The following is a 24,541-nucleotide window of genomic DNA, read 5'->3' as shown; positions in this document are numbered from 1 at the left end:
TTTAATGCCAGTAATTCATGCCACAAGGAAACAATTTTCACATCATGTGAGAACAGCATTCTTTAAAACCTTTACACTGAAAATAAATTAAAATACCTTTCTAGGTATGTTTATTCAGAACTGAGAAAGAGGTATCTGAAAGACTGCTTGTTATGCTGTTTCTCAATTAGAATTGCAATGATTTTTTTTTTTTTTTCAGAATATTTTCCTAGTAGGTGTATTTGGGCAACTTCCGGAGAGTTGCAAATTGCTTACTAGCACCTAGAAACAACACAAGAATGAGAAAGCACATAATTCTCAGACAGATTTTATTTTTTCGATTACCTGCACTAAAGTCTCAAAAAGACACAAAATCAGTTTCAATAGTCAATATATATTTACATGACTTTTCTCTCATAAATGTTAGCAGTAACCTTGGGCAGTATTTAAACGTATGGCTAAGCTTTGATGCAACTGTGATGTTTGTATATTGCCAGCTTCATTTACAGAACTTAAGTTATCAAAGACCCACAAAAACAAAATCAACTAAAAGAAGTAATCAGAAGCTCCTTTACTCAAAGTAAAAACATGAATATATCCACAAATTCATGGGTGCATATATGTGAATGTGTGCACATATTTGTATGCATTTATGTTGACACTCATGTGTGAGTATGTCTACACACACACATACCCAAGGGATTGTTAGTTCTCCAACAGGATCTTATTCTTGATTATGACAGATTTTAGGTATCAAGCTCCAAAATTCTATGCTCCTAAAATTGCAGTTTTATCCAAAATTAGACTAACAAAACTGTATCTCCCCCATGGAGCAATTCATTTTGAACATTTCCCCTTATGCATTCTTTCTGGACTATAAATAGACAAAGGCAGTAAATATCCTCATCCTTTATTATCTATAGATCTCAATATTATTTTTGTTGTGTAGCAACAGGTAGTAACTATCCCAAATCAGCAGATGATTCACTAGAAGCAAATGTTCTAACTAAATCTCAATAGGGAAGAACATGTAAATGATCTGTACAAAGATTAGCAATACTGAATTCAACTATTCTGTGCAAGTGTCCAAAAGAAGCAAAGCAAGACATTTTAGTTAACTTTTTATTTTGAATAGAAATCTGTTTTTAAGTAATCTTTCCAGTCAATGTCAAGACCTATTAAATATAATTACATCACAGAAGGAAAGTTAATGAAGTTTTTGCACATGCCTTTCCAGTAATAATGTCTTATATAAATAATGGGATAGACAAAGAGTACAGGAAGTGTGAGGAAAGGATATCAATTATTAGAAAGATTTGCACCCTACATCCAATCCCCTTTCACTTATTCTGGGCCTTGGAATAGCGATTTCTTACTGCTTTCCGTCATCATCAAAACTTTTCCTCATAGCTGATCTCTCCCATCATATAAAAACATGTCCTTATTTCTCTCCTAAAAAGCAGCCATAAACAAAAACAAAATCCATTTTCTCTCCAATTACAATTTTATTCTCTCTTTACAGAGCAAAATTTCTCAAAATTGTCTACAGTCACATTCTTCAATTCCTTTCTCAGTCCATACTTTGCATAAGTTAGAGCATAAAGTAGTGACAGCATGTTTCTGCCTTGAACACCTTGTTTACCTGGCTTCTCATACACTTCGCTCGTGTTGGTCTTTTCCTGTCTCACTGATCTCTCAATATCAGTCTTCTATACTTGTTCTACCTCATCATCTTGACCTCTTAACCTGGGAGTGAGTGACCAGCGCTTAGTTCTGGGCCATCTCACCTACCTCAGATCTGGGTCTGTGGCCTTGCTCTTTCTACCATCTGTAACACATGTCCACTAGATGTTTGCTTGCCTCATCCTTCCACTTTTTCAGTTATATACCCAACTTTTCCCTTCCTTGGCTACTCAACTTAAAACTGCATCAGCTCCCACCAATATACCCAACTTTTCCCTTGTTTTATTTTTGCCATAGTGTTTATTACCACCTTATACACTTTCTTGTGTGTATGTGTGTATGTGTATGTGTGTGTGTGTGTGTATATATATATATATATATATATATATATTCAGTTAATAATTTAGTAAATGGCTTACTCAGTGTTCAATAATATTATCATCTATTTTCCTAAAACTTGAGTGTAATGTCTATGAGGGCAACCTTTTATATTCATTTTTGTTAACTGATGTAAAAAAGGTAATAATATAGTTAATCTTGAGCACAAGTTCAGGCTATCCTGGCCTATACAGAAATCTTGCCTTTTTCCTTTCAACATGGAACAATATTTATTGAAAGTAGGAAATAAAACCAAAAATGCCATTGGGTTGTATCATAAGGGTATGTTGTCTTTCCACATTAGAGAAGGAACAACTTGGCAATCAAGAAGCACTATTACTCTGTATTTGGCATGTTTCTCATTCTCATTATGGTAGAATATCTTTATCATTTGAAGATATAACTGCTGTTCAACTTTGGCAGTATGGAAAATTGCTACCTTGACTGCACCTATATTGACTTCTTGGCACCTCTTAACAACTTCTCTTTGCATCATAACACAAATTTTGTAACAGATTGATTTCAACTTTCTGAATTATTACCCATCACCAGTTGTGTTATCTATATAATTTTTATATGACATGTATCTTCCTCAAAATGAAATCTTCATGATGATTTTAACAGAAGAGAATAAAACAATAAAGATGGCAGCATAATTCTAGATTTTGACTCTACTTGCATAAAATTGAGGCTCACAAAATTCTGTTTCCACTTTCTAGAGACATTTTTGGCCATTTATACTCAATAGCCTTTTTATGTGTTATAAATAAAGAGTTCTCTGTACCCGTCAGTTTTGCTAGGTAATGAAAACTACTATTGGCAAGTCCCTGTCTTAATTATCTACTGTGTTATTTAAAAGATAATTTTCTTTCTAGAAATAGTTTCTGGACTTACCACTTGGTCAGAGTCATGCCCAGGTAAATTTTTTGAAGAAAATTTGTGTTATTTTGGTTTATTACTAAAAGAAATTAATATTTTTGCATATATCAGTCAGGTATGAATCTAAATGTATGAATAGTTTGGTTTAAAATTATTTTCTTTGAAAATACTTTTATGCAATCAATTAAATATTTATGGACTTTGTGCTATATTTTTTAATAATTAGAGGCCTGTTTTAATAAAACTGAAGCTTCCAAATCTAGTGGAAGAGATGAACAACCAGCAAACAGGCAAACATATAAATTGAAATAATTCATTTATATAGTTTGGGACAAACTTACTAGAAGAATATTAAAAAAAACTTAACTATGCCCATAGTATTTTGTGATGTTATTAAAATTCTATGAATTTTTTAATGAAAAAATCAAGAATGCAGTTATGTATTATATATATTAACAATAATGGGTTTATAATATTTATATTAGTACAGTCTCATAAATAACTCACACAGATACTAAAAGGGGATGATAAATACTGAGTGTGTATACAAAATAAGATGCTATAGTAGAAAGCCACTAAAATTGCTGTTCCATATACATAAATCATGGAATGATGTCTATGTTAAATGGAAGAAAGGATAACATATAGTATTTTTTGCTTTCCTTCACCCAACCTACAATTTATTTTATAGTAAATAAAATTTACATTTTACTATGTTCTTTTTTTTTTAATTTTTCTCTAGTCTTTCAATTTAGGTTGTAAATAAGGATGCAGGAATAAATAGGAAAAACCTACCCCTGAATCATCTCACTAATATTGTCCTAAGACTTCAAAATCTTCTTTATTTTAAAATCAACCTTTTGGACTCAGGCATCATCTCTTTCCTATAGGGTCCATAATACCCCCAAATGCCAAAATTAACATTGTATTTCTTGTGATTTTCTGTACTTAATTTCTACTTACAGCCTCTACACATAGCAGATTCTTGAATTATAGTGCATACTCAATAAATATTTCCTGAATAGATTAATAAATTGGCCTGATATAATTTTAAAATCTGAAATAGGGTTCTAGAAAAGCATATTTGCACATCCAGCCATCACCAAGAGTTATACTCAATCTACTTTGAACCCTAAAGTTCAAAGTCGATGATTTTCTACTGTTTTACTAATTCCATGTTTCTATGACCTATTAACATGATCACAGGTTGTATCAAAACAAACATGATCATATAATATTAACATGCTCATAGGTTGTGTCAAAACAAATAAACTCTAAAAATGCAGTAAATCCAATGAAAATAAATAACAAAGTGATTTTTTAAATAATATTGTTTTGCTATTAGAGGTTATTAGATTAGATTTCTTATTTAATAAGTTATTTTCTTATTTTGCAGTTCTAGACATTGCATGAAAATGAATGTTCATGGAAAAGGTGTTCTATTAAGAACAAAGAAATGTTTTTGATCCTTTTTTTTTGTAAAACAAGATGTTCAAAAGTGTCATTTACTAGAGAATAAATTCATGATGAAACTCATTTGTTTCTGTATTTTTATCTGTCATGCATGTATAACCTCAAACAAAATTGAAAATTCAACAAAGATTTTCATTTACAGATTACCCTTATTTTTATTTTTTCATTTTCATAAAAACGTATGCCACACACTGGAAAACAAGTCACATGTTCTATGCCATTTATCTTTTGAGCCCTAATTATATTTAAATTACTCTTCAACTCTTACTGCATTAACATAATTGTGTGTCAACTAGTGAGATGTACTTATTGAATGAGGTATTTTTAGAACATTCTGCAAGTCAATAATGTCTTTTCCATTTTTTATATCACTTTGCAAATTATCTGTTACTAGAAGAGTTCCTCTTATTCCTTTTGTTCCTCTAGAAATGTAGCTTTCAGAAGTTTGAGCCAAGCTATTTCTCTATTGTTAGTCCATAGAAATAGTTAATGGGAATGTAATTGATTTCATTTTATGTATATCGTAGGAAATATAACAAGAATACCTTATTGTACGATGTGTGTGTGTGTTTGCTGAAAGAATTGTTTTCCATGATGTTGCATTGTCTTGTAATGCATGACATGGTGAAAGAATAAATGTTGTAGAATCATGTATTCATGCTTTTGAGAATATAGATGGAATCCTAAGATGAGAAACAAATCTAATTAGTCATGCTTTCACAATAATAAAATACTTTGGAAAAGCAAAGAGAATAAGCAGATTGAATTTTGTCAGTTAATTACTAAACAGCAATTATTAGAAATTATACAACTTACTCTTAAACATACTTTTATATAAATTATATTAATACATAAGTGCATATATTTAAAATAAATATATATTCTAAACTCATCACTTCTTAATTATTTTACTAATATTTTATTGCTATGATGAATACCTATCTGATGGAGAATGATATATAATGGTGAGCTATTTCACCTCCTTTTCCAAATTTACATTTAGTGATATCACATCAATAGCTTCAAATTGGTGGGTATTTACATAATCAAAGTTGGCAATTGTACAAACCTGGGCTTGATTCATTGTTCTGTCAATTTTTGAGATTTAAGAATGTGAGGGAGAAAATGTTAATACTGAAGATCAACTTAAAATGTTAGCATATCTGTAGTGTTACACTGTGAGCAGAACAGCAATTGAAAAATTCTTCTAGTATTTAAAAGCAAGCTATTCCCCTATTCAACAAAGAACCTGTTCACATAAATGTTAAAATAACTAAGTAGCTATAAAGGTATTCATTATTACACTTTCATCTTTTTCATTCCCATAAACATAACTGTCAACCCTATTCATGTTTGAAATAGACCATTGTATCATATGCAAAAATAACATAATTTTCAAAAATCAACAAAACATTTATGTGAATCAAATTACTATATGAATTTTAAAATAAAGATTATGGATTATAATATTTATTATTACTCATTATTATAATTACCATTATTTGTAAATTGTGCTGATAATAAATTTAAGGAAACATACATATGCAAATTTTTACTATATAATTTATTTATGTATTTATATTTTATATCTTTGTTCATTTTTTTAACGTTTACTTTCTTTTTTCAGGTGTAGTCCCCATAGAATTCCCACCACCAGTTCACCTATTCACCATCACCATAGCCCCTTATGCTCTTCCCTCCCTTGTATTGATCCTTCTCCCTCCTCCCCTGCAGAATGTCTCTGATTTATAGTTGTCTGTTTATTTTTGTTTTGTTTTATAATTTTATTGTTATTCTTTTCCCCTAATGCCTTATGTGATTCCCCTATATTCCTCCTATAAGTGAAACCATCCAATATTTTACTTTTTCCTTCTGACTTATTTCACTGAGTATAATAATCCCTTCTAGCTCCATCCATGTGGCTGCAAATGTTATTTGTTCATCTTTTTTTGATTGCTGATTTGTATTCCATTGTGTATATATACCACATCTTCTTGATCCAATCATCTATTTTTGGTCATTTGGGTTGTTTCCAAGTCTTAGTAATTATAAATAGTTCTGCAATAAACATAGGGGCACAGGTATTATCTTGCATTAGTGATTTTGTGTCCTTTGGGTATATCCCTAGTAGTGGAATTGCTGGGTCATATGGTAGCTCCATTTTTAGTAGTCTGAAGAACCTCCATACAGATTTCCATAGTGGTTGGACCACTTTGCATTCCCACCAGCAATATACACATGCAAAAAATATACACATATACACATGCAAAAAATTAAAGAGCCGATAGTTAAATAATATCGATAGTCATTTTGAAACTTTCTCCATCTGACAATCTGTGACAATTCATATAAACTCTATGCTCAAAAATTTGTTTATTTCATGCCTCTGCTTTTATTTCTTTATTCTCTTTGTTCTGGTGGGTGTAGTGTTAATGTTGTTATTCTTATTTCCTTACATTAACTTTAATGGTCTTCAGAGACACACTTTGGGGGGGGCGGGGAGAGGAGGGATTAGGGTCAAAATAAGGGGGGTGCAATTGTATGGGGAATATAACCAAAATGAAAATGTATACATTGTGCAAAAATGAAAGATGATGTAACAATTATATAAAATAAAATATTTTTAAAAATTCAATAGCTATTTCTATAGTAAAGCAACAACAAAAAAATTAATGGTCTTTTGTGAGGGATGATTAAAATGAAATTTTTTATATGTATATACCTATGTTTAACTAAGAGTCCTGCATAAAATTCAATAGCTCATTCATTCATTTATTCAGTCACTTGACAGATATTTATTGAGTACCCAAAGTAAATTTCTAAAACATAGAATACACACTCAAGAAATCCAAAATACAGAAAGAATGGAGGTACATAAGTTACTATAATGGAAGTTAAAATGTGATACACACCATAGAGAAGCTAAAGAAATATCTGAAACAGTGATTATAAAAATATACAATGTCCTTGTTTCAGATACTGGCCAACCATACTTCATTGGTACTGACAAATCTGCATACAGCCTCGAGATGACACTGACCTTCCAGTAGCTGCTATAGACTACCCCTAAGCAAGAATGCCACTAAGGCAAAACACATACTACAGAGATGTGATTCAAGGCTGACTAAAGTACATTAAGTACTATCTATAATGACTATTGTTCAACAAGACATCTGCATTACTATAGGTGAAAGCATCCATTTTCCCCCTTTTCAGAAAAAAAAAAAGAAAACTCAAATAAAATGGAGTCCCTACCCATGAAGTATTCTTAACAAAATAAATGAAATAATGTCAGTGCTCCAGTAAAAATATAAAAACATGGGAACACAGCTAGTTGCTATGAAGCAACTATGTAATTGAGTTAAATCCTTTAGAAACATATGCTTTATTTACTCCCCCCAGACAGTTACCAGTATTGAAAGAACTAAAAAAAGGTTAGGATACTTGAACAAAATTTAAAATTAAGAAGAGATGGAGATGAGACACCTAGAAAATCAGGGGAACTCTGTATGCTTTATTCTAGTGCAGACACTTGTGTTCTTTGTACTTTATAACACATGGTAAAGTACATTATAATAGTTTGTTCTTTTTTAAAAAAGGTATGGAGTATGAAAGGAAGTTTTGCTGGACAGAATAGGGTATTTATTTAAATTTGCAGAACACAGATACATTCAAACATGGATGAGAATAGTGTTCTGGGCCTCCCCAGTGGCGCAGCCGGTTGAGCGCATCGCCATGAAGCTGTCCAAAGCCTCTGCAGCGCCAATTTGATTCCCAACTAGCAAGGGAGAGTCCCACATGGTGCGGCAGACCTCTCCTGACTCACCCACTGCTTCCCTTAGCAGTGTATTTCTGTCAGTCTGCCTGTTCTGCTCCCCACTCTGTCTCTGGTAAATTCTCTTACCCTCCTGTGCTTCTGGCCTGTACCCCAGTTATTGTATAAATAAATAAATTTTTAATAAAATAAAATGTAATGAAATCTACCTTTAAAAAAAATAGTGTTCTGAAAAGATTGGCAGAGATTTCAATCCTAAGACATCTTCCTAATAAACTTCCCTCTTTACTATCTATGGTGGAGATCCACACTTGAGTTAAAATATGTTACAGGACCTCCCTGGTGGCGCAAGGGGTTAACAAGCAACCTATGAAGTGATCCACAGCCACTGCAGCACGAGTCCAATCCCCAGCCAAGGAGATACCCACATGGCATAGCAGATCTCTCCTGACTCGCCCGCTGCTCCCCTCAGCAGCGTATTTCAGTGGATCCACCTGTTCTGTTCCCTGCTCTGTCTCTGTGAATCCTCTCACCCCCCACACCACTGGCCAGTACCTCAGTTCTTGTGTGCATAAATAAATCTTTTTTAAAATACATTAAAAAAATAATGTTACAAAGAATCTTCTTTTTTTCTAAAGATTTATTTATTTATGCACACAAGAACTGGGTACAGGCCAGAGATGTGGGGAGGTGAGAGTATTTACCAGAGACAGAGTGGGGAACAGAACAGGCAGACTGAAATACACTGCTGAGAGGAGCAGCAGGCAAGTCAGCAGAGGTCTGCTGCACCATGTGGGTAGCTCTGTGGCCAGGAATCGAACTCGTGCTGCAGTGGCTGTGGATAGCTTCATAGGTTGTGTCTTAACATGTTGTGCCACCAGGGAGGCCCTACCTACAAAGAATCTTCTTCAAATATAAAAGAAAAAAATCATTAGAAGAATCATAGATAATTAAGAAGTCACTGTGAGTAAAAATATCGCCTTGGTTTATACATGAACATATAGACTCTGAAATTGAAAGGGTCAGTCTATTTTGATGATTGGCTTAAATGATATGCATGAATTAATTAAAGGAAAAAATCAAACAATTGAGATACTTGATAAACACACAGAGGATGACTTGGAGTACCAGCAGGTAAAGATTCTGAAATGCTAAGACACATTAGGATGAGACAAAGAACTCTAATACCATACAATATAAAAATAACTATAAAAATGCTGTCAGAGGGACCTTGTATCTTGGCACACAGGAAAGTGCTAAACAACTCACAGCATCCTGTATTTACTCTCCAACATGTTAAAAACTAGTTATTACAGTTTTAAAAATTCCTGTAAAAGCATTTCACTGGACAGATCAAGATAAACTGTGACCTTCTTCATACTATTGTTCATATCTTATTCATCTTCACAGCTACCTTAATTTAGCATTGTCTCTGACCTTTGACTTATTCTCAATATATCTTTTAGAAAATATTCAAATAAACTGAATAATAAATGTATAAATCTAAAATGCTTACCTAGGATGTATTTTTCCATTTGTAATTTTCTGTCTATCATGAATCAGTCACAATAATAATTTAACCAAAGTCCTAAAATTTGCCATAAAGACAATTTTGTTTTGTTTTGTATTATATGTAAAGAAGACCAGTGCTTGATGCACTATGAGTAAATAAAATAACAAATAAAAGATCTCTTAAAGTATTTCCTACAGTTATTTAGCTAGCAGTCTGTCTTATACAAAGGGATTCTGTTCTCCAAAGGATTAAGAAACTCCGTATCATAACTGGCAAGCACTAGAGATAACCTGGGTTTGAATTTCATAATTTCTAGATATCCATACCCAAAGACAACTTCATTTTCAGAACTGGAATATACTGGAAATCCAATCATGAAACATTTCAAAGTTACATTAAACACCCAGTCTGATATTATATTTTCTGATTTATAAATACACTGACAGGGTCTCCCCGGTGACGCAGTGGTTGAGCACTGGGCTGTGAAGCTGCCCGCGGCCTCTGCGGTGCAGGTTCGATCCCAGGCTGCTCCCCGGCCACCAGAGGAGGGTCCCACATGGCGCTCAGACCTCTCCTGCTGCCCCCTGTTCCCCTCAGCAGTGTACTTCGGTCCTTCTGCCTGCTCTGCTCCCCGCTCTGGCTCTGGTGAATTCTCTCACCCTCCCGCGCTTCTGACTGTACCCAGTGCTTGAATAAATAAATACATAAATTGTAAAAAAAAAAATAAGTACACTGACAATTTCATCGCATTCTATTATTAGCAAGGATGTCCCATTTTTTACACTACCACTTAACAGTTCAAATAAGCAAAAAAAGTGTAAGAATCAGATCTGCATTTATGAGCATGTATGTGTGAGCAAAATTGATCCACTATTGTCTATTTCTAATAATGATTACACTTATCACTATTCAAAAGAAACAATCATCTCTTTGGTTCTATTGACTCAGATACTCTGTTTTTTTTTTTTTTTTTCATGTTTCTTATCAGTTACACCTTTAAAGTGAATCATTCAAAATGTCCATCTTACTGAAAACCTAAGAGATTACCATATTCTCAGTCTCCATACATAATTTTCTACGTAATATACTAATTGCCATCGGTCATTCTGTTGCATTGTTTGTCGACACTCAAAACAATTGAGGAGCAAAGTAGAAAAGGTTAAGAAGGGGGTTGTAGATGCTTATATATTCTTTTGTTTCTTAAAAATAGTTACTTGACGTAAATATGCCAAAATGTCAATATATAAACCTTAATGGTGAGGTTGTGATAATATTATACGATTGAACTTTTCTGTTTTCAAAATATTTCATATTTTAAAATTTTAATATCCAGCTTGAATTGAGTTAAATGATTAAAAATTAACCATAATGTATAAAAACATATAAATAAATTATTTTAAATATCTGACTGTTGTTAACATGCAAAAATATTTGTAACTGAACTATGGCAGTTTTGCCATATTTTAACAATTCTCAAATACAAATATTAGTAAATGAAGTGTTCACATTCCAATTATTAGAAAATTTACTTACACTTTAAACATTTTTAGTTTTTAGCTTAGTTTTATAGTTGTCAATTAATCTAATTATATTTTTAGTTTTACAGAAATTTTTGATGTTTTCATATTTCATTAAGACATACATCTTTGTATTTCTCTAGTAATAACTATTTTTTAAAAGAACAATCTCAGACTTCAAAGTTTAATGAACATTTATATAATCAATTAAATAATTAAATATGTGTTTGTTTCTTTTTGTCAACATGATTTTTTCAAAGGGTCACTATAGAGCATTTTACTCTCCCTCTGCTGTATTTCTGAGAATTTGAGAATTTCCACTTGTATTTCTATCCAATCTATAGATAGAGCCATATTATTAATTACTCAGTATATAAAATTCTTAGCAGTTCTCCAATGTAAATGGTTCATCAATACAAAATTATTCTATTACTTTAAGGCTATTCTCTTTGAATTTTGTTACCTGATATTTATATGTCCACCCTGCATTTTTTGTTTGAGTTTGTCTGCTATATAGCAAATAACCACTGAAATTTAACATTTGTCATTTTAACATGTCAGTATCATAATTATACAGTTGGAGCCTATTTCTCATTCCGTATATCACCTTTAGTAAATGTTTAACATAATACCAGAGGTTTGATTTTCCTTGCTTCTCTTTTGCTTTTGCTTTATTGTTTCCCTTCATATTTACCAATAATATCCATGTAAGTGGAGTTGCAAAGATTAAATAAGCTGATATTTACAACTCCTTACACACAGAGTTCACTGAAAATTGAAATGTTTGTTTCTTCTTTTCTGTCCTTACATACCTATTCTATGCCTTGATCTGTGATAACCTGGGAAAATACGAAAGATGTTATAAGTTCGATGGAAGGTAAATTTGATTTGTAATGAAATATTTGCTTCAGGTATACAGATAAATTATTGATATGTAAAAACTAAGGGTACATATAACTTTAGTAATATTTGTTATGTGTGTGGTTTAGTTCCTTCTCTATTGTGATTATTTATTTCATACTGTCTTATATAAAGCTATTTTTGTCTTTTTCCTTGATTTTTTTCCTAGTCTGAATTTCAATGATTTACTACAATAAACTTTTACAACATGCAGAATGTCTCTTTAGAACTTGTGTTTTAGTCTTATGCTCTCATTTGTCTTGAGGCAAATATAGATGATGTGTGCATCAGCAACTGATTTCTCCTTGAAGTCTGTACTTTAGGTGCAAATAGACCAGCAGGATAAGAATGCCAGGCAAAAAAGGTAGATACATGGTTTGCACTGGATATATTTTTGCACTAAAGCAGATGCTGCAATAGTATGCACACCACAAAACAGTATTGATCTCCTTTTGAATACTTGCTTTCGAGTTTATGATTCACTCGGAATTAGGCAATCATTCTTCAAAATCATTTAGTAGTTTTACACATCTATTAAATGCTCTTATTAACATCTTAAAAGTGGGATCAATTTATTACTTTTTAGATACCTCGTCTTTCATGATACCCAAACCTACTAAACTTGGAGTTTATGAAAATGGATGTGTAATGTTGCAAGTGGTTATAATTTGCCAGTTTCCATACTATAACCTCTCTAATTCTCTATTCCTCTCCTGAAGATGCTTGCCTCAGTGCTCTTAGGAAGCATAACTTGGATATTCTCTTTAGTAATATATCTTTAGAGTCAAGCTACACCTTCTATTACTCTGCACTACCATCCTCTAATCCTTGACATTTGTGCATATTTAGAATTGCCTACCCCGGATGGGTAGATAAAATGGAGAAAAACTCCCTTAAAATTGTCTGAAGAAAAATTAAGAAAATGAGAATATTTTGACAGTTAATATTTTGAATGTTATTCATATTTAGCCCCTATAGAATACTCCCACATAGGGACATTTAAGAACCTGCTATTATTTCTTCAATGACAATACCATAAAAGCCATGTTTAACATGGCTCTCAATGACAACAGTATTAAAGCAATGCATCTCTTTCCTCTCTTTAGCTATTCTCCATTTTGTAACCAGACAGAGGACATAATGGATATGGACAGAAGATTTGAAATAGCAAATAATGTGCCAGGACCATTTGATACTCCTCACCAAACCATATTAGCAATTATACAATTCTAATGCTAATATAAATGTACATATTCTATTCAGGAAATATTGTAATAACTATTAAGGCACTACAGAGACATTTGGAAGTGGAAGTGAAATTTTAATCAAATCTAAAATTATACTTTGATATTGTTTTTAATATATAAACAGACTGGACACATTACATGATAGAGCTATATGACAGATCTTACTTAAAACTTAAAGCAACAAATACATGATATGCCTAAAATTTTTTACAGATTTGGAGTAGTGTTATCATTTTATGCCACCTTCCATTATGTTTTTCCTCACATCTTTCCATGTCTTCTGCTAAGAATATCCACATATTGGCTTACAGGAATGATATAAGCAGCTACTTCGTAAGTTCCTCCTGAAGCTCATCTGATGCTGGAAGGCCTGGACATGCTGCCATTGATTAAAGAAGAGTGTTGTTGTTGGGCAGACTTTGTGTCTGAGAGGGTATTTCTTGTATTTTAGGAACGTGGTGTCCAACTCTTCCAACAGTTTTGCAAGGTGACGTATGTGGTACCACTCCTTAGATGACAAACAATATTCAAAGATCTTAAACACCATGTTTAAGTTTTCCGCACTATGACGCAATCTGCAGCCTCTGCAGCACAAGTTCGAACCCCGGCCAGCCAGGGAGCAACCCACATGGCACAGCAGACCTCTCCTGTCTTGCCCACTGCTCCTCTCAGCAGTGTATTTCAGTTAGTCAGCCTGTTCCCCACTGTCTCTGGTGAGTCCTCTCACCCCCCACATCTCTGGCCTGTACCCCAGCTCTTGTATGCATAAATAAATCTTTAAAAAATAAGCTTTCAAGGCCAGTTAATGGTGGAGCCAGGATTTCCTAGTCACACCCACCCAATTTAAAAGTCTGAACATTTTCACCTCAGTACAAGATCTTTCACACAAAGCTTGCCTTAAGCCCAATTCTCTCAAAATTTGTCCTATGATAGAATGACTGTTTAACAGATTAGTAGATGTATTATCCTTTATTTATGCATTCAAGAACTCTATGTATACTTAGGTCTCTGTTAGGTTCAATACCTACACATATAAAAAAAAAAAATGTACTTGGTCCCTGTCCTCTAAGGACTATAAGTCAACTGCTATGGGAACAACAAATGGTGTAACTTGCCTGGGGAAAAGAAAAATCTCACAGGAAACTGCTATCTTAAATGGTCTACAGAATAAAGTAATATATTGATGGGTGCTCTTGACTTCAAAGATTAATGTGTAATATTGGGAAATATCACATTTTTTTCCAGGAACACTCTAGAGACCCTAAGTCAAAATAAAGACCTACAAGTTATACGGTGATATATTTTTAGGAATGCACATTTTCAGTGCTTCTCCAGACATATTACTGCCATTCTACCCATATGTATAAAAACAGCCTCTAATATTTTGTACAGGTAGTATAAAATTCACATTTGTTGATAAAATATAATGAAACATAAAATATGCTATTAGAAGTTCAAAGGTTAATAGAAATCTGTTCCCAAAAAGTATCGAAGGAAAATCAGTATACAGAAAATAAATGTTCTTCTGTTTGAATTCTTCTGTGACTTTCATAAAGTATAAGGCAATATCCTTTAATTCCAATTGAGAATGTTTAGTTCAAAGAAATCACCTAAGAATTTAGGTGAATCATTTAGCTGCCATTTGATGATAATTCTTTATCTTCCCCATTTTATAGCTTCCCCAGTTACATGCTTAAAAGAATGTGAAAATAACATTGTAATTCTATATATGCCCATAGGAATAAAGTGTTATCCTTCCTACTCTTCCAAGTATTTATTTATGAGAACAATCATGTTGACATAACATAAAAAATATTGTGATATCTCATTTTCAATTACTTAGTAGTATTAATAGAGGAGGGCACAAGTTACAGATGTGCATACATCCACATTTGCTACCCATCCATTTGTCAAATGTACTAAAATTTTAAATTAAACAATAGGTAACTAATTTTCCCTGCTGGATTCCTTCTCATTAGAATTATTGGAACTGACTTGGATTTTAACATTTAAACACTAAGCCATATCTTAGGAGCAGTTATGCTTTTTTTCTTTCTTTTTCTTTAACCAAAGAGATAACTTATGGGTCACTATATTAAAAACTGGAAATACCTTGTGTTTTTAAAGGTAAACTATTTGAGGTAACATTTTGTTTTTATATTTTTCAGTGGTAAAAAGCAAGGGAACTATTATGCAGACTTATTTTAATTAATATTATTAAAATTATTTAAATATTAAATATATACTGAATATAATTTTAATCTCTTCCCAGATCTGTAAGTCTTAGAGTAAATAAGATGTAACAGTAAAGATTACAGTTAGAAATATTGACTGGAATACAAAAAGATGGGTTTTCTTTTCTTTTGATTTAAGCTTACAACTTTATTATGTAGGTGTGCAAATTAGATATGGAAGCACAGTTTAATTTGTCCTTTATTCAAAAATTCCTATAAGTTTCAAAGCACAAGCTAAAGCAAGAACCATTGCTGACAGCCAACTTTGACCCTGTCCTTGTGATCTTCTTGGCAACATAATTTGCACCCTGTAGAAATGAAGATGACTTTTTCCTATGACAAGACTGTGTTCGACACTGCTTAATTAGCACACAGATGGCAGGGAGGCTGCCCATTTTACCCCCTACTATACAAACTGCACATTTACATGCAGCACATATTGCAAAGTGGAATATTTGCACAAGTTCATATGGTGGTAATCAGGGCCATGCTTTTGAAAGTTAGAGCAGAAAAGAAGGTAATGATTATGAACTTCAAAGTACGGTGCACTCAAATAATTGGACAAGCTTCATTGAGAAAAGACAAGGCACAATTTATTGTGCTGCTCTTATAATTTAATTCTTAACTCTAAAAAAGGGAATGTATGTATGAAATTTATCTAAAATTTTCATGAATTGGTTGGGAATATATAGCATGTTCAAAGGAAAAGTGCAGAAATATAACATATACTTGACTTAGGGGTATTCTTGAGGGTTTTGTTTTCTATAAATATCTGATAATAAGCTCATAAAACCTCAAACAGGGAGGCTTTATTGTAAAAGGACAGACACTGTACAAAAGAGAACTGGAATCCCATTTCTAGAGCAGTATATATCCTGTTCCTTACTCCATACTCTATATACAATTTCTCTTTGCACTAATAAATGGCTGTGAAATGTGTCTCTTCCAATTAGAAAATTCCTCAATATAAGAAAATGACTACAGGTAGCTTCAGAAGTTTTCTGAGCAATAGACTGCCTTAGGCAAGTGAAAGCAAATAAGGAGGCCACTGAGTGCTCATTGACAAATTATTTTATAACTCATTGTATTTCAATGCAGTTCATCTGCATATGAATGAACAACACTTGACAAAGCTGATATAAAACATACAATATTCAAATCTTGGCTATTTGTGACAGGGCTTTTTCCTCCCTTATTTTATCCTCCCTTATTTTTTTTGAAATAACTCAAAAGATTTCAGAATAACAAACTATATAGAGTTAAAATATCATTATTTCAATATTATATATCTTCTTGAAGATATATTTGTTTTGCTTTGGCAAACCTAGGTTGAATCATCACTAGTATTGTGAAATATGGTTTAGAATACTATGCTAAAATAATGCCTTAGGCATTATATGTAAGAGAACTTCTATTTATTATATTGAAAGCCCAAATTAATTTTCAGATCACTTTTTTCTATTTAGCTAATTCAAAATGCCACACTCACACCAAAGCATTTCAAATTATAAAAAAAAAGGGGGGATTTTAAAACAATTAAGAATGTCAAATCCTGGGGCCTCCCTGGTGGTGCAAGGGGTTAAGATGCAGCACTATGAAGCTATCCACAGCCACTGCAGCCTGAGTTTGATCTCTGGCCAGGGAGGTGACCCACATGGCGCAGCAGACCTCCCCTGTCTCACCCACGGCTCCCCTCAGTAGTGTATTTCAGTACATCTGCCTGTGCTGCTCCCCACTCTGTCTCTGGTGAATCCTCTCACCCCCGACATCTCTGGCCTGCACCTCAGCTCTTGTATGCATAAATAAATATTTAATAAAAAAGAATGTCAAATCCTTATGTAGAAAAATTTATGAATACTTCTCTCTCTCTCTCAATTCGCCCCATATATATGTGTGTGTGTATATATATGCATATATGTATATATAGTGTGTATATATATGTGTGTGTGTATATATGTATATATATGTATATGTGTGTGTGTGTGTGTGTGTATATATATATATATATATATATATATTGCTCAATAAGACAAGTAAGTTTTCCAACACAGCCTCGGGGACTATGTCTTCATGCTTCCCTGGCAATGACACTTTTCACTTTGAAGATGTCAAACAAGGAAAGGAAGCATCACATAATTTAGGAGTGAGAGTGAATGCGAGCCCTGAGTACTAGTCATCCTTGAAGCAGAAAACTTAATGTGCATTCCAGATGAGAAATCTGCTGCAAAGGGCAAGGACATGGGACCACAGCCAGATCTTACATTTACCTTTCATGATTCCCTAAAATATCACACTATGCCAAGCTATTGGGAAGGAAACATTACTAATGGGATAGTTTTTCTTTTACTTTTTTTTTTTCCAGTTCACAATGATTATATCCAGCCACATTTTTAGGGGAGATAGTTCCACTGTTACTATTTGTGCAAAATATAATCCTGTCATCTAGAAAAATTTCAGTGGGAGGCTTTGAACAGTAAATCTGGAAATAAGATGTTGATGAAATAAATTAGGAAACCTCACTTCCTTATTATAGATGATGCTTCGACTATCTTTGTAAGTAAAAAGAAGAATATTAAATAGTATAAAGAGGATAAAAACTTATAGTTAGGATGTAAAAAGCTGTAAAAGTGTCCCTCATATCCAATCAATAAAAATGGGGTAATAGCCTATAAAATAACTTTTTTTGAATGCATCATAAATTATAACACAACCAAGTAATCTGGATTCTAAAGAGGGACAACGCCTCCAAGGAGACACAGGGGTCACGAACTGTCTTCCCTGTCAAAGACCATAGAAAACCCCCATAGAAATAATGAGGATGCTCGATCCATTCAAAACCTTGATGTATAACTATGGAAAGAACAGAACCTCCCACTCAAGGTCAAGGTCAACAGCACACACAAGGTAGAGTCTGACTACCAAGTAGAGATACAGCAAGTATGCTAAGAATTCCATGCTTAGAGTCCAAGGTGCATGGCCTCACCAATACACCAGAACAATAGAGGGCCCCTATGCTCTCAATATGGACAGCAATCTTGGGGAAGGCCAGCAGAATAATTTTGGGGAAGGACAAGAACATTAACAGAGACTCACAACATGATGCAAAATTGCAGGGATGGTAGAAGCTGAGGTTTTAGGATGATTAGTAAAAGAATCTCTTCTTCCCAGACCTATAAAACACATAGTAAAAATAAACCATTTCTAAAGGAATTTCAAACCCATAGTGTACCACCAAGAAACAGGAATATCAAAACCCAAACTCAGTCAACTCCTGGGCGGATGACTCAATCCCTCACTCCATTGGTCTGGCAGATGCTGCAGCCTACCCATTCCCGGATACACATACATCAATTGCTAGTGAGTTTCTGCATCCATACAAGGGAACACCAACAGTGATGTGAAGGAAGAATTTTTAAATGCACAATATGACAAACTTCTAAAGCATTATACAAAGTGAAAAAGGCCAGGCACAAAAGACTACATGTGATATTCTGAAAATGGAAAATTCAAAGGGTAGAAAACTGAGCAGTAATTGCTTGGGATGTTAGTGGGGTAGCGTATTCATTACAAAGAGACAAGAAAAATAACTTTGGGAGATAACAGTAATGTAATTTTTAATCTTAAATGTACTGTTATTTAGATGACTGTATATATAATCAAAATTCATAGAAAAATATACCCAAAAGGATGAACTTTACAAAAATAATCTCAATGAATGTGACTTTAAGAATGCAGTACCCACAAAGCCATAAGGGTGGAAAAAGAAACAGAAGTAAGATAAATAGAAAGATAAGAGGAAGATGAGGAAGAAATATACCAATATTTCTGAATTTTGGACAAAAAGATTAAAAATAAATACAATATTTTAAAATAAAATCTAAATGCAGGGTATAAGCTATTAAAGGGAATTTCTAAATGTATTCTACCTTTTAAAAAATGCACTGTACTAAATATGTTTTATAGACCATTGACTAGGGTAACTATAAGCATTCAACATGTTGTTCCATATTGAATAAGTCCTATTTTCTCTTATGTTATAGATAACTTCTCTCTGAAAACTTCTGCTAAGTCAGGAATTCTTGAATATCATTCCGTGCATGCCTACATCTCATGGCAGAGAGTTTTAGGACTGATTATGTTTGTATGTTAAGATATGCAAACATAGTTTAGCCTATTTATTTTGTGTGAGAGTCAAAAATACTATTAAAGCTTTCATAAAATAAACTAAAAATTAGCACACTAAAGTTGTTTTACTTTATATCTGGTCTTGTTTATCAATACTAATACAGGGTTCAATAAAGCTTGCAAAAATAATTAGCATCAAAATGTATGGCTATGAATGCTTTGTGATGTTGGACAGTGAAAACCTTTAAAAAAAGTTAATATAAAATGAATGCGTGAGAGTGTTATTGCAACGCAAATAATGAAAATGTGTCTGTCCAAGATGCAAACATTGGGTATGTAAATATTCAAATTGAGAACTGCTGCAGGATTAATTGGCAAGAGAACACAGTAGTTGAAAACTCAAGTTCAAGGGTAAGGCCATATCTGTTTAATGGCAACTATATATTTTCTACATGAGTTAAGTGGCAATTAAAAAATATATATTTGGCCTCCCTCGTGGCACAGGCGGAGTACAGCACTGTCCACAGCCTTTGCAGTGTGGGTTTGAACCCTGCCAGATGGGGAGATACCCACATGGTGAGGCAGGCCTCTCCTGTCTAGTCCACTGCTCCCCTCAGCAGTGTATTTCAGTCAATCTGCCTGTTCTGTTCCCCACTCTGTTTCTGGTGAATCCTCTCACCCTCCCGCACATCTGGCCTGTACCCCAGTTCTTGTATGCATGAATAAATATATCTTTAAAAAATAAAAAAATAAAAACCTATCTTTAGATATAAATTTCTACATCTATAAAATGGGGAATATCATAATACTTTTGTTGTTGATAGAGCTGTGATGATGAATACACTGCATATACCACCTGAGAAGCTTACAGTATATGTAGATTGTTGTTATATTTTATTATAAACATTTTGAAAACATATACCAGAAAAAAAGCATTGCACTTCTAGTTACACTTATCCAGATAAGATAACTACATATTTATCCAAGATAATCCTTTATTTAAAATAGTCATTTTAAAAATGAGAACCAGCTATTATTTCAAAAATATATTTGAGTAAAACAAGACTGAAATTTCAATTAAGGCTTAATGACCAGTTTGTTGCAAAGAAGCACCTTTCTTTAATCTTAATAACTTTTAGTAACAGGTATGTGTGTGTGTTTGTGTGTGTGTGCATATTCATTAAGGGCTGAACAAATTATGATACAATTTTCAAAATTATATATTGGAGAAAGCAGAGTTTATATCAATGTTTTTCAAGCAAACTGTAAACAACAAATTTGAAAAAATGAAAAACTGTAAACAACAAATTTGAGAAAAAAAGGAGTTGGTCCCAGAGACAGTAAGAAACGAGTCTGAGAGTGATGAACATAAATGATATATGTGCAGAGACACACACACACAATCACCAGCAGCCTGAAGTTATTTAATAAAGAACAAGTTACCCTACACAACTTAATAGCTCCTAGGCCTCACAGCTTTCTGATATCTTCCAAAATGAATTTTTCCATTAAGGAATTGTTAAGGAAATTACACAGAGCAGCAAAGTGAGTAAATGCTTATTTATTTATTTAGACTCAGGTCTCACCCTATCAGTAAGACAATGAGAAATACTTAAGATTACTTTCCAAAATACATCAATGCATGTAAAATTCTTAAATGATGAGTAAGTAAGGGTCTGCATGAACATTTATTTATTATATCTTTCAGGTAAGATACTGAATATCAGAATATTATAAAAGTAGAAATTTATTTCCCATTGTAAAGAGAATCGACTTCATTTAATTAACTAGCTATAAGAAAATCAGTTGTTATATTTAAACTTACAGAGTAATCTTTAGGAAGGAAGCATACTATGGGACTCGATCTAGTTTTTAATGGTACCTCACAAAATGGACACAATTAAAACAGAATTGATTTAATCTATGTTCATTATGAAACAGGGGAACATTATATGTAGAGGCTGATTTACCTGGGAAAGAATAAAACTAGATCACCAGTCCCTTTAGAGATGCTATGACAAAACAGAATTAACCTGGGTAGTTTATAGATAATATAAATGCATTTTTGAGAATTTTAGAGGGTGGTAGTTCAAAATCAGATTTAGCAAGGTTCGGTGAATACCCCTGTGGCCTTTGTAGATTCCCTGTATCCCTGCATGCTGGAAGAGGCAAGAGACATCTTTAGGACCTTTTTTATAAGGGCACTAATATCATTCTCATGACTTAATCACCTCCAAAAGGCTCACCTCCTAATACCATCATCTTGGGATTTAGGTTTAAAGCATAGATTTGGGGAAGGAGTACAAAAACATAGCATAGGGAGAGAGGGGAAAGACCTAGAATAACCAAGACACTGCCAAGGAGAACAAAGTTCTTCTCTGACACTATGCAACTTTAAACTTTTCTGTTAAAACCACAAATATGTGAACCAAGAATTGTGATAACGGAGAAAAATCAGCCAAAAAGATCAGTGTAATAGCACAGAGAGCCCAGAAACAAAATTATATAAATTAGTCAGCTAACCTTTGACAAAGGATCAGAGGAAATGTAAAGCTTAATACAATTAATCTTTTCAATAAATTGTACTAGAACAACTGGATGCTCTCAGACCCAATGCAAATGGCCAACAGGCATATGAAAAAATGCTCAACATCACTTGTAATCAGGGAAATGCAAATCAAAACTACAATGAGATACCATCTTACACCAGTGAGAATGGCACATATTAAAAAAAAAAAAAAAACTAGCAACAACAAATGTTGGTGAGGATGTGGAGAAAAAGGAACTCTCCTGCACTGTTGTGGGAGTGCAAACTGGTCCAACCACTATGGAGAGCTGTGTGGAGATTTCTGGACCTACTAAACATAGAGCTTCCATATGATCCAGCAATTCCACTTCTAGGTATTTACCCAAAGGACACAGAAACATCAATTCCAAAGAGCACCTGCACCCCTATGTTTATAGCAGCACTATTTACAATAGCTAAGCTTTGGAAACAACCCAAATGCCCAAAAATAGATGACTGGATCAAGATGTGGTACATATACACCATGGAATATTACTCAGCATTCAAAAAAGATAAACACATTCAATTTGCAGCAACATGGATGGCGCTGGAAGGGATCATGCTCAGTGAAATAAGCCAGAAAGAAAAAGAAAAATACCGGATGGTCTTACTCATAGCAGGAATCTAGAAAACTTAAATAAGGGACCAGGAAAATGAATAACTATAAGAAAGTGAAAATCAAAATCAACAAAAAAATATGAACCAGAGACACTCTATGGAGGGTGGGGGGCGGGGAGGGGAGGGAGTGGGGTCAAAATAAGGGGGTTGCAATTGTATGGGGAATATAAAAATAAAATTTATTTAAAAAAAATAGAAGGATCTAGAAAGAGATCTTATACCCTCTCAAAAATTAACTTATAATAGGTTGGAAACTTAAATACAAATGTAAAACTATAAAAATTATTGAATATAACAGAAGAAACACTGGATGACTTTTGGTTTGATGATGACATTCTAGGCACAATACTAAAGGCATGAGTCATGAAAGAAAAATGGTGATAATATTAAAATTTTCTGCTCTCTGGGGCCTCCCTGGTGGCCCAAGGGGTTAAGTATCAGCACTATGAAGTTGTCTGCAGCACAAGTTCAATCCCCGGCCAGGGAGCTAACCCACATGCAGAGCAGACCTCTCCTGTCCCACCCACTGCTCCCTCGGCAGCGTATTTCAGACAATCTACCGTTCTGTTCTGCTCCCCACTCTGTCTCTGGTGAGTTTTCTCACACCTTTTCCCCACCCTTGCCCCTATGGCCTACACTCCAGCTCTTGTATGCAAAAAAATAAAATAAAATAAAATAAAATTTTCTGCTCCATCAAAGTTAATATTAAGAGAATAAAAACACAAGTCACAGACTTATTTATTTACAAAGGTAAATAAATACAAAGGAGTAAATAAATACAAAGTTACGTATGATAAATATTGTCATTCAAACATGAATGAACACTTACATTTCAACAATGAGAGAAGAGTCCAATTAAAAAATAGGCCAAAGATCTTAATAGACACCTCACCAAAGAAGATATACAGATGGCAAATAAGCATATGAAAATATGCCCCATACACGTTATCAGGGTAATGCACATGGAAACAATAATAAAATACCTATTGGAATGACCAAAATCCAGAACACTGACTATTCCAAATGCTGACAAAGTTATGGAACAGGAACCCTCATTCATTGCTGGTGGGAATACAAAATGGTATGACCATTCTAAAAGATATTTTGGCAGTTTCTTATGAAATTAAACATACTCTTAACACATGATCCAGCAATCCTTGGTATTTACCAAAAGGACATAGAAATCTGCACACAGATTTTATAGCAGTTTATTTGTAATCATCAAAACTTGGAAATAACCAAGATGTCCTTCAGTAGGTGAATGGTTAAAGTAGTACATCAAGACAATGGAATATTATTCAGTACTACAAAGAAATGATCTGTCAAACTGAAAAGACATGGAAGAAACCTGACTGCATATTACTAAGTGACAGAAAATCTTAAAAATACAGAATTCCAAGAGGCTGGTGTGATGGCAATTATATGACATGCTGAAAAAGGCAGAACTATAGAGACAGTAAAAAGACTAGAAGTTGGGCCTCCTCCCCGGTGGTGCAGCAGTTGAGCGCTGGGTTGCGAAGCTGCCCGCGGCCTCTGCGGTGCCGGTTCGATCCCCGGCTGCTCCGGGGCCACCAGAGGAGGGTCCCGCATGGCGCGCAGACTTCTCCTGCCGCCCGCTGCTCCCCTCAGCAGTGTACTTCAGTCCTTCTGCCTG

The 24,541-nt window shown here is 33.7% G+C and overlaps 1 protein-coding gene across 5 annotated transcripts in view; it reads right to left on the bottom strand.

Annotated features, from left to right (window-relative positions):
- Positions 1-24,541, bottom strand: part of NKAIN2 (sodium/potassium transporting ATPase interacting 2) — an 899,800-nt gene that overhangs the window by 538,312 nt on the left and 336,947 nt on the right. The window contains exon 1 of one of the 5 annotated variants that reach the window (XM_054697799.1): positions 4,938-5,072. The exons of the other annotated variants lie outside the window; for them this stretch is intronic. Within the exon in view, the coding sequence (XP_054553774.1) occupies positions 4,938-5,015 (78 nt within the window). The 5' untranslated portion in view covers positions 5,016-5,072. Of the gene's footprint in view, positions 1-4,937; positions 5,073-24,541 lie in introns of those variants that run through there. 5 annotated transcript variants of the gene reach the window in all.

The sequence above is a fragment of the Talpa occidentalis genome, unplaced genomic scaffold (assembly GCF_014898055.3).
Source record: "Talpa occidentalis isolate TD23 unplaced genomic scaffold, MPIMG_talOcc4v2.1 talOcc4.2, whole genome shotgun sequence".
In the NCBI taxonomy this organism is placed as follows: domain Eukaryota; kingdom Metazoa; phylum Chordata; class Mammalia; order Eulipotyphla; family Talpidae; genus Talpa; species Talpa occidentalis.
The sequence above is the reverse complement of the archived record's forward strand: the minus strand, read 5'-3'. Positions and strand labels throughout refer to the sequence as shown.